The sequence below is a fragment of the Periplaneta americana genome, chromosome 8 (assembly GCF_040183065.1).
Source record: "Periplaneta americana isolate PAMFEO1 chromosome 8, P.americana_PAMFEO1_priV1, whole genome shotgun sequence".
NCBI classification, from domain to species: Eukaryota; Metazoa; Arthropoda; class Insecta; order Blattodea; family Blattidae; genus Periplaneta; species Periplaneta americana.
In genome coordinates this window covers 139,682,864-139,701,411 of record NC_091124.1, presented here as the reverse complement: position 1 = coordinate 139,701,411, position 18,548 = coordinate 139,682,864, and the positions used below count along the sequence as shown (strand labels likewise).

Here is an 18,548-nt window from a genome sequence, read left to right as displayed (position 1 = left end):
AATATTTAAGTACAGAAGAGACTGAAGACTGTTGAACACAACTTGCCACTTATAAGGGAGTGGAAATCAAGTATAATTAATTATTTGTCGAGTCAATAATGCGAAGGAGATGAAATTGCTTTGACTGAAAAATTCAATATATATTTTATATCATATTTGTAATATACATTCATACACTGGAAACACAATAATGAAAAAATGTGAACACAACGAACTTACTAATCAACAACTGAATGAGACAAACTGGATACGATCTAATTCACATGACCATAAATTTCTACAGTCAATATTACTAGGAAGATTTAAAGCAGACGAAACATTACTGCCACGTTGGGAATCTAGTCTTTTCACGATGTATCATTAAAATATAAGTAAAAGAAAATTCACTTATAATGGGTTGGTGTTGCGCATAGTGTTGACGAAACATACACATAAGTGTCGTCAAACAAATCTCAGGTACTCAAAGCCACCAAAAAGTGGGTTGCCACTACAGTGAATGAATACAGAACTCATGAATGGCGAAAATAAATTTTCGAAGAAGTAATGAAAATTTTTAGGGGGGGAATATTTCACCCAAATTGGATGATAGCTACAGTTATGATGTCCCCAATTATATTGCTCCAGTCACTAGAAGAAGTTCATTGTCACCAGTTTAGCAGATTTCAGGAGCTTAAACTAGACATAAGTTTCTATTAATTAGTTATGTCTTCCATGTAGATTATATAAACAAAATATTTGGTGTAAAGAGTTTTTATTTTTCAATCAAAGTATTCAATCACTGAGTTTTCAGCTGCTCGAAAATTTACATACACATCCCAAATTTCCAAACTAGGTTTCTTTGTTTATTCACAATACAGAATTATATTATATGGCTTTTTATATTCCCTAGAGCTTCCCGTGAATTGACCCATCATATAATAAATTGTCTATATGCAACATACCGAAAGTTTCTATTTTTTCCTTTTTAGATCTCTCTTCTCGAAGACAGATTCAAATCTCACGATTATTATTAAATGTCTGGGTGTATTAAGAGTATCTAGGGCTATATTTAAAAGTACGCTTGTTTTAACAAATCATGAATTGTTATGCTCTGCACCTTTCTGACACTTTCTCGGCAACAAAAACATTCTTCGTTTGTAGGCATAGACTGACATTCCTCACAATTATACCAGTCTAAATTTTCAATTCTATCTTCACGGAAGCATCAGTTACACTTACGTCAGTGTTTATTTTCCGGGATTTGAATTCATAAGATTTTATTCAAGACACATTGAGCGATCTAAACAGTGAGCTCACATATTTGCTGTGTAAGCTGGGATGATCTGGGACTAGATGACGTCATGGAATCAAGCAGCAATATTTTCATGTTCATTTGCTCACGATCTAAAAGTTGTATGTCAATGCAGGTTTCTGCATTGTAATTCTCTCAGAAAAAATTGTAACAATAGATGTAAAATAAAACTGCGATTTTTAATCGGAGAGGCCTTTAAAGTGCGTTCATCCTATTTATTGCCTTGATGAGGGATGAGAACAAGATGGTAACTGTCTCACTGGTAGGGACACCATAAAATAGTAAATAAAATACATCAAAGTCGGTAAATAAAACTACTGTAATTCATTAAAAAAATCGTGAAAAAAATTGGTATTTACACATGCAAATCATGAAGAAAAAGTTTGAATTTAGACATGAAAATCACTTTAAAAATAGTAATAAAACACTCCTTCCTCTACAGGCTTCCCTAGTATTAAATAAGTCCGGTTACACACTAGATGGAGAAAAGTGTCATGTGAATATCAACAATGTTAGGCCTATGTTCATTTGCACACTATGATAGGCCGCTTGGCTACTGAATTATCAAAATATATTATTCCTTAATCTTCGTTGCATACTCTACCTGAAAATTTGGTGAATATATTTTATACATTTCTTATTGTGTTAGTGTGAAAGAAACCTAAGTATTGTGCAGATTCGAGACAGATTTTAATTTTTCACAGCAGAGCAGCATTGCTTTCCACGTGATAACCCATTTACGTACTTACTTTGAATGAAATATTCAAAGTAAGTACGTAAATGGGTTGTCGAAAATGAAATATTGAAATTTCGTAACTGATGAATATATGAATCAGTAATATTCGTGGAAAAAACCTCATTTAACACAAAAAATTTCCAAATTCGCGAAGAACACGCAAAATTCGCGACAAATTACAGTCATAAAACGTGCCTGCAGAACAAGTGTCTTTCGTACTTATAAACACTTTAACTCTCTGACTCAATTGCAGAAATTCGTGAAAATCGGGTTTCCCTTCTCATTGGTATGCATTGACAGACCTTTGGAACATGAGACACAGTTATAGTTTGGACAGTATTTTTAAGCATTTATTTTTACTGCACTGTTTCGATAAACTGTGGTTGTACTGTACTTTATAAAAAAGTTTAATTTGTATGGTTCAATGCTGCAAGAACTTTGCAACCCTCAAAAAGTTAGAAAATGTTCTTAATACAGATATTGCACAATGTTCACGATTTTCTTTAACTTTGATTTTCTCAGAACAAACTGTGTGAGGGTTACAGAGTTTTGTAAGTCTTTTATTAGAAGTATACGCACAAAAGTGTACCTTGAAAAAATGAGTAACGTACATTTATTTTAAATAATCTACAATGCTTTGCATGGAATAATATATCAGTTTCCTTATGAATTAATTATCTTTTGATTTAGAGTAATAGTTCTTCTGTGTCATATAAATTTTATATAATTAATTTCACTTTGTTTTACAGTAAATTCCCAGGATATGGAACTTGCAGATGTTCTCATGAACTTAGAAAACGATGCAAGTGTTGATGATGATAGTGTTTTGGGCTCTCAGATAGCCCAGGAATTTGGAAATGAGACGACTAGTGATGATGAAGATATGCAAGAGCTGAGTCAGCCATTAAACGCAGAAGAAAATAGTGCTGAGAACAGTCTTCAGGAAAACTCAGAAGACAGGTATGCTACCTACATGGCAAAAATTTATTTTTAAAATACAGAGAAGTTTTTTCCTCTACCCACAGAAAATTCACTTTCTCACACTATAATTCCCACCACATGAAAGCAGTAATAGGTGAGAAGTGGGCAGGCTGGTGAACAGCATGTGTTATTCATAGTCCAAGTCTCACTACATAAAAGCAGTATGAGGCAGTCTGGCAGGCAAACAGCTGTTTGCACGTGTTATTTATATTCTGTACGCTCAGTCCTGACACTGTACCTTGGCTGAGTATAGTACAGTCGAGTTCAGATGACATATAACAGGTAATAGGTTAGAACAGCGAGTTTTTAAGGTCTGCGCAGACCAAGGCGGATGCTAATGCAAACGCGATCATGAACTATTTGCGAACTTTTAGGAACACATCAATGTGAAAACTTCATAACCGAAGTTTTCTGAGGGAATCATCATGACTAGCATGGATCCTTCTCAATTTGAAGAAGAATGTTATGTTGTAGCAGCAGCCTTGGATGATGATAAAGATACAGAGAGCTAGGTACACTATGTACACTACGATTATTTAGTCCTGACAATCGCCGGCAATGTGCACCTGAGTCAGGCGAGTCCATTTAGTTATGCCAAGGGATGTTTGGGTTAGTCAGTCGCTTGTCTTCAGAATGATCGGATGTAATGCGTAAGGTAGAGCTGTATGTTTCCAGTACAGTTAAGCTATACTGTATTCCTTTACTGGCCGCTCGCCCTTATCTCTACTCCGGAGCTCTCCCCACTACTCCTGTTACCTCTCCTCTTTCACGTCGTTGAGCTGTCAGAACTCAATAATCGGTCTGTAACTTAGTATATATTACATTAGGCCCTACTTGAAAGTAATTGCATTTATACATGTATTGTAAAACTAAGATAGTTTGTCAACTTAATGTCCAGCATGATACCACAGAACTTTATAAATGGAATATTTTTCTCTCTTTTGACGAGACGATAATTTTTTGGTTTTCCTAATAAGAGGAAATGCCATAGAATATGGGTGCACACAATTAATACATTAGGAATGGTGAAAGGAGAGTTTAAAAATTTGCACCATCAACTGAAGAAAGATGAGGCAAACTGAGCAATTAACCCTACATGTGCGATCTGTTCACCTGACCATCAAACTGATTGCACTGTCTACCCGTATGAACTGCTCATATGCTGGTCTGTATCACTGCATTACCATCCGAATGTTGGATAGATTGTGTTTGCTTTCGAATATGCTTTTGCCTGCGCAGACCTTTATGTACACTGGCATTCAAAGATGTCTGACCTAGAATTTTTTTGATCACATAAGCAAACTTTCTATCATGGGTTAAGTCAGATTAAAAAATTATAACAAATGGACAAACTTTGAAATAGTTCCACTAGTTCTCAATAGGTGACACTATCATTATACACTCACCTCTAATCTGAAATCGATATTTAAAGAAAATTATTAAAAAATTACAATGCATCCTTAAAATAGCACATTACGAATGAAAAGTGCGCAAAAGATGAGAAAACTCGAACTCACAGTGGCCATTTCTGTCGGTTGTTTCCCACCACATCTTGTAACATAAACAGAACATTAATTTAAATTTGTACGAGTCTGAATGTTTGTGACTATAATACTGTAAATGCCAAAGAATATAATACACCAGTTTCCAAGACGACATTTTGTCAAAAAGAAAAGGTGCGTATTATATTTGCATAAATACAATACAATGAATGTTCATTGTTAAGATGTGACTGGCTTTGAAATTCCTGGGAATTCAAAGCTGCCCATTTTTGTTTCCACACGTGCTAGCTTAAGAAATGGAACATTTTAAACAATGAGGATCCAGAGCCAAAGCTGTGACAATACTGAATACAGCTACTCTAACACACTTCTTCCAAACTGAAAATATTTTGACATTAGACTTAGCCTGATATGCCGAGAAGGTTGCTGATTGGTTTTTGGTGATTGCAATGCTGATGAAGATGGCCGTGAAGATAGTGATGTTCCTGTTTGTGAAGAGTAGAAACTGTTGGGAGATCGGGGTTAATTTGATGATTATGTGGATATGTATACAAACGTCATCATCAGTGAAGCCATGACAATCTCCAAAATTGTTGACATTCAGCAGGAATTGTGCGAGGAAGATGACGATGGTGTAGATCAGCCATTTTCAACCAGTATGTCGTGAATTGTCCGCTGGTATGCTGCAAGAAAATGAAAATAATAAAGGTTGTCATAGCAAAAATTTGGAAAATAAAAATGAAAAGAGTAGTTAAAAAAACTGAGTCCACATGACTCAGCTTTGATCAAACACGGCACAAGCCAACATTCCTTAGAACCACTGGTATAGATTAGTTGGTGGCCTTCTGATCAGGAGCTGTGCATGTGTTCGATTCCTGCTTGGGCTGATTACCCGATTGAGTTTTCTCCGAGGTTTTCCCCAACTGTACTGTAATCTATGGCCATTCTCGGCCTTATCTTGTCACATACCATCTTGCTGTCACGATTTCCATCGATGCTAAATAACCCAGTAGTTGGTACAGCGTCGTTAAATAACCAACTAAATAAATCTATAAACACGGTGTAGGTGTCCAATCGGCAGAAAGCAGAATGGCTAACATGCAGCCAGGGTTGCATATCAGTAAAGATAGAATATCACACAAACCCTGAATTGAATCAAATTGAATTTGAGTTTAAATCACTGTGACTTTATTAGATTTATTGTGTGACCCTCAAGCTAGGCACATTCCCACCTAAACTGGTTGACCACAATAAGGTTTGCTGCATACCTAGGTTTCGAGCAGACAACCCTGTCCAGCTGGCGTTCAGGCAATGCTATGGGATCATGTAGATATCTAATATGGGGAAATGGGAGAACTCCAAGAGAAATCCCAACAGCGACCTTTTCTGCCACAAGTGTTACTATGAATCAATTCTTACATTGTTTATGAAACACTCCCCCCCCCCCCCCCCCTCTCAGTTATGAACCACTGGTTTAGATTATATGAGTGTGCTGCAGGATTTTAAATTGCAACTTTAGCATACCAAATGTTGGAAAAGATTGAAAACCGCTGGTGTAAATAATGAGCCAGCATCAACAGTCTTGTGTCCTTCCTTTAATGATGCTGTCACTGCTTTAGAAACAGTGAAATGTTTCGTAGTATATTATAATGTAACTGAACAAATTATGGAACATCACAGTTTGAGGGATGATTTATTCCTTAGGAGCAAACAAGAGCAAGCAGTCCAGAATAACTGACTTTTTTTTTTTTTTTTGTAAAATAATCGCATGTTATTAATTTATTAATGCTATTGCAGATGTAATTAAATACCATTTCAGTTACATGTTTTTCTGACATGTTCTTTTTTCATCAGACCCCCCCCCCATCAAGTTTTACTGTATATATGTGTATTATACAAGGTGATTAAGAAAGAATGGTGCAAAAGTAAAGCTGATTCATTACTGAACGAACTTAACACAACTTTATTAACATGGAAAGATGCATTAACTTACAAATTTTATTTGTGCACTACAAAATCTCGATTTGAGCCCTGTTGGTGACATGACAGATGTCGAGACGGTACTCCAGTTCTGTCCAGACTCATGCCAGCATGTCCTCAGATATTGACTCAACTGCTTTTGTGATGTGTCGTCTCAAGTCGTTCTGGTTCTGTGGCATGGGGGTGACAGACACGAAGTCTTTGGTATACCCCCACAAAGAGAAGTCGCGGGTTAAGTCTGGCGATCGCGGAGGCCAGTGTGACAGTGGTGAGTCATATTCTGCATGGTCGATCCAATGTTCTGGGAGGGTATTATTACTCTTCCATAAGATACAGCATACCATGGATGTGGATTATGGCACCTGTAGTTACCTACTATCCCGCCTTGTTGACTTACTAGGACTGCGACTCTTATCCTGTTTACTGTATCTTCCAAAGTCTGAGAACAGGCTGGACATTTCCTAGGACATAAACAGCCACAAGTTTCGAATTATGTCACCCAGCCTGCAATGCAGTTTCTATGTGATGCGTTCATACCAGATTCAATCCTAAAGTTTCACTGTACTGTTACAACAGCCCCTTGTTCGTGTGAATTCCATGATGCAAAACTCCTCTTGCTTGCTTCGATGTTGCTATCTTGTGTAGCACTACACTACGTCTCTGGTGGTGATGACATGAGCTAACAAATAAACACACAATAACTTGAGACCTGTTGCTTTCACTATTTTGAATAATTGACTGTTTATTATTGTTGTCACTCTGGATAGTGATCTTTACTTTTGCACTATCCTTTTTGAATCGCGGTGTATATATATTTCCCACAGGATCATTACTAATGCAAACATTCGGGATGAGTCAGAAAGGTTTGGGGTGTTTAAAGAAGTGTGTTTCTGTCCACTAGGCAGAAGAATGAAATTCCCCATGGGTAGGGAAAAAAAAACCTCTCTATATTTTAGGTTAGTTATTACATAAATACTGTTGTTTAATCAACTTTTTAAAAACAGATCTGAACCTTACAAGTGATACAAACAAGGCACCACTTATGAGGCAATTAGGCTAGGAGAAAATGGGATAAGATGGCCAGTTCCTTTCCCCCTTCCATCGCATACATCACCAATTAGCTACATATTACACTAATCAGATTTCAGATGCATACAAACAATAATTGTTCTTCCTCTGACCATATCGTTAAGTGAGATGTACTGCCTGATAATAGATACACATATCAGCCGGAACCTCAATGAGAGGCACTATATATATAAATTAAAAATGTCAATATACACACAGAGAGAGGATTAGTTAGAAGTCTCGCTCCACCTAAGTAACTTTTGAAGCATGTAGTTCAGTGACATGAAACTTGGTGTGTGGGAATAACCATATACTAAGAACTCAATAATAGTGTTACCGAGTTTTTCTACTTTCGGTTTAACCGGAAATAACTCAGACTCTTTTATTTTAAATGGAACACCCAATATATATTTTTTTATTTTTGAATAATGCTCATTAAGAGCTTTTCAAAAAGTACCCACACTTGATACTTCTGTACAAATTCAGTGTTGCTAAATCAAGAAAACAGAAAAGTGTATCGGATATTAAAATAATAAAATACTCCTTCCATAACAAAAACAAAACAAAGCTAGCTCACCTTCTAAATTCTGTGTTCAAACTGGTAGCCCTCAGCTGCTTGACAGTGTGCCAGTCAATCATAGAAACCATTTAAGGAATGATTTAACCAGGCTTTAGGAATATCTTGTACCACTTCCATTATTCGATGCTCCAGATTTTCTAAGTTGTTGGGTCTTTTTTGATATACTACTGACTTCAAATGGCCCCACAAAAAAAAAAGTCCAAAGGCGACAAATCTGGAGATCTAGCTGGCCACTCTATGTGATCCCTCCTACCAATCCATCGTTTTTCTTTGTTGTGAAATAGTATTTCAAAGAGTGTATACATCAATTTGGGACACTGTATATGCTACATATATAAAATTTATTTTCAGAAAATAATCTGCCCAGGCATATATGTAAATACAAGAATTACAAAATGAAGTCCTTCTGATTACTATTGTTGAATTATAAACTTATTACTTGAAAGGCATGTCACTCTAAAAAAAAATATGCCTGTATGTTGAGTTGAAATAAAATGCTATCATGACTCCAGAATTGGAATTACTTGTATGCTGCTGTAGCCATTTATGATTCAGATTTTACTCATCATTAGGAGGAGCTTTCCAAATGTATTGAGACGTACTGTTATGTCAAAGTGTGAACTTGGAACAATACACTGTACTCACCATTGTTTACTTTCAATACTGTCCTTCATAATGATATACAATATGTACGCTTGTCCCAGCACTATGGTTTTTTGAATGCAGATAACGTTTTTTTTGGGGGGGGGGGATGTACTTGTTTATACCCATAATCCGATTATGTAAAGCTTCTAAGCCAAGTCAAATTGCTTCTCTGAAGCTGTTCATTGATTTAATGAAATGAGAAAGTGTCCTTCCGTCTTGTGAATAGGGAGTACACCTTGTCATTTAAATGTTCATTTTTCCACTTGAAGCATGTGTAATTCTCAGATAATGATACAACACATTGTGATGATAAACCCAATATAACTCGACATACACATTTTTCGTTGCAATGAACAGCAGAGAGCAATTTACTGTATTTTGTGCTCTTTATCTCGTTTCTTGTTTACATTGCAATTGTATTCTTTGATTCTGGGGAACATTGTTTTGCTGTAAGTGCGTTTTTATTTAATAGTAATTTTTTTTTTAACAAACGATTATATAGTGAACAGTTTCTTCTTTATCTGCTTTGAATATTTATGTGAATTATAGGCTCTCTCAGTAAATTTAGCTTATAACACATATCACTTAGTGTTCCCATCAAGAAAACAATGGTCTTGTAATGAGTAATATGCAAATCTGGCTTTCAGGTAGAAGCTCCCTGTGGAGCAGGCTTGAAAATTTCAAGGGAAAAATTGTTCCGGGGCGAGGTATCGATCCCGGGACCCTTCGCTTAGTGCACGAATGCTCTACTGACTGAGCTACCCTTGAAATTATTCAAGCCTGCTTCATAGGGAGCTTCTACCTTTTAGTGTACACTAGGGGTCAATGTTTCAGTTTCATTTTTTTTTTCTGTGGTTTTTAATATTTATTTTAAGATTTGAGTTGACATGATAAAGAAGTTGTGAGAGCAAAGTTGAGTTAAATTGGTTAAAATGTATTCGTTACTGTAGGTATGGTAACAGAAAGTCACAATTTAAGTCACACAGAATTGTGTGCACTCAAAGTTGGGTTCTGGGATCTTGTCAGCTCATTTGAGTTGTGTGGATATAAAGGGAAGAATTGTAACAATGTCGTGTATAGTTCCTGGGGTAGCTCAGTCGTTAGAGCATTTGTACGCTATGTGAAGGGTTCCGGGATCGATATCCAGCCCTGGAACAAATTTTCCCTTGAAATTATGTAATGAGCAGGGAACGGATTTATATGGACTAAAAATATATGAAATATGTAAATATATATGTAGTTATTTTTACCAAAATATGGAATTAAATATGGATTTTTACCAAAATATGGAATTAAATATGGACTTAAAATTATAAAAAAATGACTATGTACGTTAAATATTGGTACATTTTAATCAAACTAAACAAAAAATATAATGGATGTACCTTATCTTCCAATGTAGTTTCAACAAAACACAATTTTTATTGTCTGTTACCATAACAATAGGTTACAAACATTTCTTTCAAGTGCTGAAAAGTGAATCTTCTTCTATTGTCTCTGAGGATAGATTTATACTGACTAAAAGAGCGTTCGACGTCACAAGAAGTAACTGGTACATAATTCAATTTCACAATGTCTGCTGGGGATAAGTCCAAGTTAATCTTCACTGTTGATTCACCACTCATCACAGCAACAACCTTTTGTAGTTCTTCATATCCAGGGTTTTTTGAAAGTACAGTGTCCACCTTAGCTCTTACTGCATCTGCAACTTTACCTCTACCACGATTCAGTTGTTCCACAGTACTATTTATAATTTCAAAACTTTCAGATAGTGAAAGGTGCCTATTTTGGAGACTTTTGAGCGTTTTTATGATGCATGAAAATGTATGCTGAATGTGAGCTAAGTCATTCTTCACACTTATGTCACAGGTAACTGTTTTCGCAGTATCAATTGAGACTGCATCTTCAGAGTCCAATGCAAGGAGAACATTGTTAATAGAGTCTATATGTTCGGCATAATATTCAACTGCTTCTAGCCATGTACCCCATCTAGTTAAAATTGGCTTTGGTGGCAATGGAATTTCAGGGTACATTTCTTTCAACACGTTAACTCTACTGGGAGCTTTGAGAAATACTTTTTTCACTGATGAAATCAACAAATCTACTTTAGGGAAATTGTCTCTGACCACTTCTGCCACACGATGAAATGCATGCGCCACACAAGTAAAATGAGTCAATTTAGGATATACAACAGATAATGCTTGTCCAGCTTTGACCATATAAGGGGCAGCATCGCTAATAAAGAATAACACATTATCGTACATAATACCCTTTGGCCACAGGATACCCATAGCTTCGTTGAACAGTTTAACTATAGTTTTGTTATTGCACTTTTCTAGAACATCACAATGTAAAAGAATTCGTTCAGAATATTGTTCACTTAACAAACCGATAACTACATTACCAACAAGTCTACCTTCTTTGTCGGGAGTCTCATCAATGGAAACCCAAATTGAACTATCTTTAATTTCATCTCTTATCTTCTGTATTGTCTCATCGTAGATGGATGGAGCATACGTCTTCCTAAGTGTTGACTCATCCGGGATTGTATGTTGAGTATATTTTTCAAGGAATTCCCTGAAGACCTTATTCTTTAGTTTGTAGAGAGGAATATCAGCAGAGATGAGAGAACGGCACAGGTCGATGTTAAACTCAGATCTTACATTCGATGTTGTTGGTTGTGTTAAAAACAATTGTCTCTGCTTGGAATTTAGTTGTTTGTTGGCCTGATGTTTACTAGTTGTAATGTGTTGTTGCACCAGGAACTTTTGTGTAGATGATACTGCACACTGACACAAATTACAAAATAATATTTTATTGTCAGTTGATAAACCATCTTCTTTAAATTCTGAAATGTAACTTGTTAGTTTTGATTTTAAATTGACTGAATGACGTACTTTTGGCATATTTACCGTCTTTATAGTATGATTTACAAAACTGAACCTATGTGTACTCTGACTGGCATTTAACTGTTGAGCTGCACAACTGAAGTCTGTTAAAAATTTTAAATTAAATTAATACAGTTTTGTAACTTACTTTCCCATTGTTGATAGGACTGCTAATTTTCAAATAACTCTGATGTTAAAGGGATTACTGAACATGTGTTTAAATCTCTATTGTTGAAATGTATTTTTAAAAGTTAATGGAATTTTGTTTTGTTTTATTGTTAAACCTAATATAATATGGACTGTTTTATATGAAATATGGAAAATATATGGAAATTAACGAAAATATGTACTAAACTCTAAAATATGGAAAAATATGGAAAATAAAAGTAGGATTTTTCAACCCTACACATTGTGAAACATAAAGATAATGCAAAATATAAATTATATTAGCTTTATAAGTAAATATGTATTTACATATAAATCCTTTCCCTGGTAATGAGTAATCTCATGGACTTAGAAATGATTTAAGTGTCGATGATGATAGTGTCTGGGATCTCAGATATTGAAGGATCAGTTATACCAAGGAAAGACATGATCATGTTTTGACTTTCAAACTGGGATGTAAAAAGATGTATTTCATTAAATAAAATTGGAATGGGTTGTCTAATATTACAAAGTAGCATTTAAACTGCAACTTTATAAGAATAGATATGAATTGTTATGTAAATTAAAGAAATCTGTGTAATGTTACCAGTAACACAAGCTGACTTTCATTCATTAATATATCTAGACTGTTCCCAAAATACATATCCTCATGTACATCAACACTTCAGTATATATTTTGAGCAAAGATTGGTTTAGCTGTTAATATATAAATTTGAACAGATAGAAAAACCATTCTCACTATCTACATTTATTACTGGGAACCACATTGCTTCAAGACACTTATCTGAAAAGTCACTCACTATAGAGTCATTTCTTGTCAAACCAAATACCTACGAAACATGACTACTTAGTATTTACTCCAATTAAGTTTCAATCAAAACACAAAATGGACCCGTTTTATGAGGTTATGTTTTTAAAATATGTTTTTATATAGCAGGAATTTATTTCTAAAAGAGGGAAAAAATATCATTAGGCTATATTCTTTGAAATGTTTTACGTAGAACTGCGGTGGTATCAGAATGATTTCGAATAAGAAGTAACTGTAGAAATAATTTACTGATGACGTGTTTGGGGCAGAAGGCTCGAATTGAGTGAAACCTGTGCTAGTCTGAGCAAAAGGGAGTGATGAGAAGGCTCTTTCTCAACGAAAAGTGCGTTATCAGTTTTGCAGTGTTACTAGAAATAAACCACTGTCTGCTGAATCACATCCCATAGCTGCTTAAACTGTCTGCTCAATCAAAGTTATTTTGCTGCTAGGTGGCAGGCAGTGCCCACCGCTATTAACATTATTAGTATATGCAAAGTCACCTAGCGGCTACTTGTGCATAAGTGTTGATTGGGCAGGTAGTGTAAGCAGTCATAGGATGTGATCCAGCACGCAGTGAAATATACAGATAACTTCTAGGTTTAGAAACACGTAATGATCCCTCAGCACTTCAGCAGTTAGTTAGTTGCCTTTAGGTGATTTAAGACTTACGAAGTATTGTGTTGTGTGCATGTGTAAAATTGTAATGTTTTTCAGTCGAGACTGCAGTCAAAAATAAAATAGTACCAGGGCGCTTCGCGAAAAGTTTATTATTATGAATATAATAATAATAATAATAATAATAATAATAATAATAATAATTTGTTTTCCTGATAGGGTAACCATTACAATGAATAATCACATTTCCAAGACGATTTAAATGTGGATTTACACTGAATGACATTATTACCAGAACAAGAACTTTCCATTTAATAGTTATTGTATTGATGCTTCCATACATCAAAGAAAACAAACTGAGTAGAAAACATTTTCAGAATATGTAGGCTTAAGCGTACACGTAAAGAGTCAAATAAGAGGGTGGGATATTATATGTTGCCTTCAGTGCGCAGGTAAATATTCTATTATTATTATTATTATTATTATTATTATTATTAATAATAATAATAATAATAATAATAATAATAATAATAATACTGCACTGCCATTATGCATACCTATTACTATTCCATTTTTATAAAATACAAATTTGACTAAGACGCAGTTAAGATAATTGTTTTTTCTTCTTCTTTCTATCATGTATCAATTCTGGTGGCCTGTTATGGTCTCACTCCATCGTTTCAGCGGACGGCCCAAACATCTTGTTCCTAAAGGGTGGTAATTTAGTGCTTGGTGTGGTATCTTTGTTCTAGGCATCCTGGATAAGAGATTTCCATTTCTGTCTATAATTTTGAATTTTCTCTAAAATTAGGTCAATATTTAATTCTTTCAAAATATCCAAATTTTTCTTTTTGTCTAATCTAGTATAGCCAGCAGTTCTTCTTAAAAACTTCCATTCAGCTTTTACTGTAGTGAGACTTGAAAGCAATTTTTTAGTCCTTCCAATTTGTTGCTAACCAAGAGAAAACAAGTCTAGTGTTGGTTTTGCCACCTTTAGCCTCTGGACAGACTGAGGATACAGCATTTCCTCCGCACCTGATGGAACGGTTAAACCGCTGTGACTTGATCCCCATTGCCTTTTCTGTAGAAGCAGAGTGCACCACGGGCAGGTAAAGATTGGGATTTGGGTAGGAGAGGTTATGTACATCATTACCCCCAATTGTTGTTTTAAAAAGTGAAAATAAAAAGAAGCAAGGCGCTCCCAAGTTGCAGCAAAAAGTACCGGAATGGCGATCTGGCATGACTGCACCCCTGTCAACAAGCTCTGAAGTAATAAAAGGTGCTTAACAACTGCACTCTTTTGTTCAGTATCAGTATCTCTGGCCATAATAAAACAACTATTCATTTCAAAGCAAGGGGAGAGTGGTGGACATTTAAAATTATTTCACTGATAAGTGATTATAATTTTGAAAGCAGTGTGGCATAAAAAGTAGTGACTGCTTTTATTAAAAACTATATATTTTAACGAATTGCCATATATGGAAAGGACAGTCGATTTTGGCTTGTAGAATATATTTTAGCAGTCACTTTATGGAGAGTATTTAGCTCAGTTTTCTGTAGATAATTAAATCTTGCAGCAAAAATTTATTACATCACATTGCTCTTCTGCTTACAAATCGGATTCACGTGATTATCATGGTCTAGTCATGGCCATCTTGACAATCGTCTAATATAAATACATGTTCAAAGTTCTAAAAAACAAAGGAAATTGCTATATTAAACTCATGTTAAACGTGAATTTATATATAAACTTGTTCAATGTTGGCCATGTTATGATTAAGGATGTGACGTCGTGCCATAGTCTGTCTTTCTCGTTAGCTATGGCTCTTCTGCTAGCTTTATGTTTATTGAAATTCTCTTTCATATATAAATTTTACAAATAACCAGCCAAGAAGACCAAACACTACTGTTTTTGAATCACAATACTTGTTCGCTAATATGTTTTTGCAGGATATCAGCCGAGTTAAAATTTTGGAATGTTCCAAGCTTTCAACTGCTATCTCTGAAGCCATCTTCAGAGAAGTTGTGTCTGGACAGAAAGTCGTGGGTTATATAGATGTTAGGCTGTCTCAGGTGATACGGGATTGGTTGGCGGATCGGCCAATCCGGGGCCAGGAATTATCATTCCTCGTAAGCTCTGCCCCTCCCGGGATTCTTGTGTGAAGTTTGGCGGGCGATGAGTCCTGTTCCGCCGGTTGGAATCGGTTGCTGTCCTCGGTCCGTGATCTTCGTGACCTTGATTGTAAGAGGGCCTAAGCTGGTCCAAGGCCGGTGTCCATGCCTGACTGAGCTGCAGTCCACCGTCTCTGTTAAAGTTGTTTTTCTCCAGCTTAATCTCTATGGCCTCCTTGATTGTACGATCCCAGTAGTGGCTTGATTTGTTAATGACCTTGATGTGGTCAAACAGTATTTTATGCTCCTTTTCTATGCTGTGTTGCGCCACTGCAGATTTTTCTGGGTGATAGAGCCTCAGGTTCCTCTTATGCTCTTTGATTCTGTCTTCTATTGTGCGGCCAGTCTGCCCCATGTATACTTCGCCGCACTCACATGGAATCTTGTAAATCCCTGGTGTCCTTAGGCCCTGACTGTCTTTAACCTGACGTAGATGACTCCGGATTTTGCTCTGTGGTTTATGTATGGCTTTGATATTTAGCTTCTGGAGGATTCTGCTTATTTTGTGTGAGACGCTCCCGCAGAATGGAATGAAAGCTTTCATTGCCGGTTCTTGCTTGCTGTCTACGTCTATTGTGTTTCTTCTCATGGTAGCTTGTTTAAGGGCTTTGTTGATGTCTCTCCAGCTGTAGTTGTTTTGTTGTAGTGTTCTACGTAGATGGTCCATTTCTGCAGGCAAGTTGTTGATATTGGATATGACTATGGCGCGATGTAGTAGACTAGTCAGGACGGACTTCTTCTGCGAAGGGTGGTGGAGGCTGAGTGCATTCAGATACAGATCTGTGTGCGTCGGCTTTCTATATACGCCATGTCCGAGAATACCATCTGCTTTCCTGTGTATGTGCATATCCAGGAACGGCAGTGAGCCCTCAGACTCCACCTCCATGGTGAACTGGATATTCGCGTGGATGCTGTTGAGGTGTTGTAGAAACTCTTGTAGCTTGTCTTGTCCGTGCACACAGGAAAGCAGATGGTACTCTCGGACATGGCGTATATAGAAAGCCGACGCACACAGATCTGTACCTGAATGCACTCAGCCTCCACCACCCTTCGCAGAAGAAGTCCGTCCTGACTAGTCTACTACATCGCGCCATAGTCATATCCGATATCAACAACTTGCCTGCAGAAATGGACCATCTACGTAGATCACTACAACAAAACAACTACAGCTGGAGAGACATCAACAAGGCCCTTAAACAAGCTACCACGAGAAGAAACACAATAGACGTAGATAGCAAGCAAGAACCGGCAATGAAAGCTTTCATTCCATTCTGCGGGAGCGTCTCACACAAAATAAGCAGAATCCTCCAGAAGCTAAATATCAAAACCATACATCAACCACAGAGCAAAATCCGGTGTCATCTACGTCAGGTTAAAGACAGTCAGGGCCTAAGGACACCAGGGATTTACAAGATTCCATGTGAGTGCGGCGAAGTATACATAGGGCAGACTGGCCGCACAATAGAAGACATAATCAAAGAGCATAAGAGGAACCTGAGGCTCTATTACCCGGAAAAATCTGCAGTGGCGCAACACAGCATAGAAAAGGAGCATAAAATACTGTTTGACCACACCAAGGTCATTAACAAATCAAGCCACTACTAGAATTGTACAATCAAGGAGGCCATAGAGATTAAGCTGGAGAAAAACAACTTTAACAGAGATGGTGGATTGCAGCTCAGTCAGGCATGGACACCGGCCTTGGACCAGCTTAGGCCCTCTTACAATCAAGGTCACAAAGATCACCGACTGAGGACAGCAACCGATTCCAACCGGCGGAACAGGACTCGTCGCCCGCCAAACTTCACATAAGAATCCCGGGAGGGGCGGAGCTTACGAGGAATGATAATTCCCTGCCCCGGATTGGCCGATCCGCCAACCAATCCTGTATCACCTGAGACAGCCTAACATCTATATAACCCACGACTTTCTGTCCAGACACAACTTCCCTGAAGATGGCTTCAGAGATAGCAGTTGAAAGCTTGGAACATTCCAAAATTTTAACTCGGCTGATATCCCGCGAAAACATATTAGCAAACCAACGCCAAGAAAGCCTCAAATCATATACACGATACTTGTTATTTCGGTCTGCAGCATGCATGCATGCAGAGCTGGACTTTTAACGCACTCACGGTGGCTGATTCATACGTAACGACACTACCATATGTGGAGAATTCGTTCTGTGCTTTTGCAGTTAATATAGCATAATGATGTACTTACCGAATTCACAATTCACGTTCGAAATGGCGTTCTTGTGATATTTGGCAGGTTGCACATCTCCTGAAGACATGTTCAGTAGCTCACTGCAGTTCATTCTCTGAAATGGCTCGAATTTCGTGCTGGATATTTTGTGTGAGTTCCTCAAATGAATGTGGGTTATTCGCGTAAACTTTACTTTTCAGTGTGTCCCATAAATAAAAGTTGCAGGAATTTAAATCTGGCGATTGAGCTGGCCATAATCCACGACTTACCACCCTGTCGTCAAACACTTTCTGAATGGTGGTCATTGGCACATGAGCAGTGTGAGCTGTGCCATTGTCCTGCATGAAATAACTGTACAACTTTTCGTCCTCACTCAGCTCATTAAAAATGGATGGAGTATGAACTGTGTATATCTTTGTGTGTTGACTGTTTCCTCAAAGAAAATTGGGCCAATCAGTAGTCTTCGTCCACTCATTGCACACCATACATCTATTTCTATGTCCATGTAGGGTTTGTTCATGTAAATGGTGTGAATTTTCATTGTCCCAGTAACGATTGTTTTGAGTGTTCATGTAACCAGTGAGGTGGAATCATGCTTCATCACTATAAAAAAATTAAGATGGGGTCAAGTAGTCCATCATACAGTAACTGTTTGAACCACACGCAAAACCCAAGTCTGCTCTGATAAATAATTGGGTTGTTAACCTCTGAACTACACGAATTTTGTAAGGTTTTAATTTTAATTGTTTCGTATCTCTTATCATTGAAGACTGTGATACCCTTACCTGCTGAGCCACAAGGATGATGTCATAAGACTTCTCTCTAGTCGGTGGCCAATTTCATCTAACATCTCAGTGAGAAATACGCTTCACGCATGTTCGTTTCTTACCCTATACTGATCCAGTTGTACGACAT

The 18,548-nt window shown here is 36.9% G+C and overlaps 1 protein-coding gene across 3 annotated transcripts in view; it reads left to right on the top strand.

Moving 5' to 3' along the window:
* PolZ1 (DNA polymerase zeta catalytic subunit) overlaps positions 1-18,548 on the top strand; it is a 303,982-nt gene that overhangs the window by 81,922 nt on the left and 203,512 nt on the right. For all 3 annotated transcript variants that reach the window (XR_011333618.1, XM_069833727.1, XM_069833728.1), the window contains exon 9: positions 2,777-2,987. Coding sequence is in view for 2 of the 3 variants with exons in the window: in XM_069833727.1 (XP_069689828.1) it covers positions 2,777-2,987 (211 nt within the window). In the remaining variant the exon portion in view is untranslated. The remainder of the gene's footprint in view (positions 1-2,776; positions 2,988-18,548) is intronic.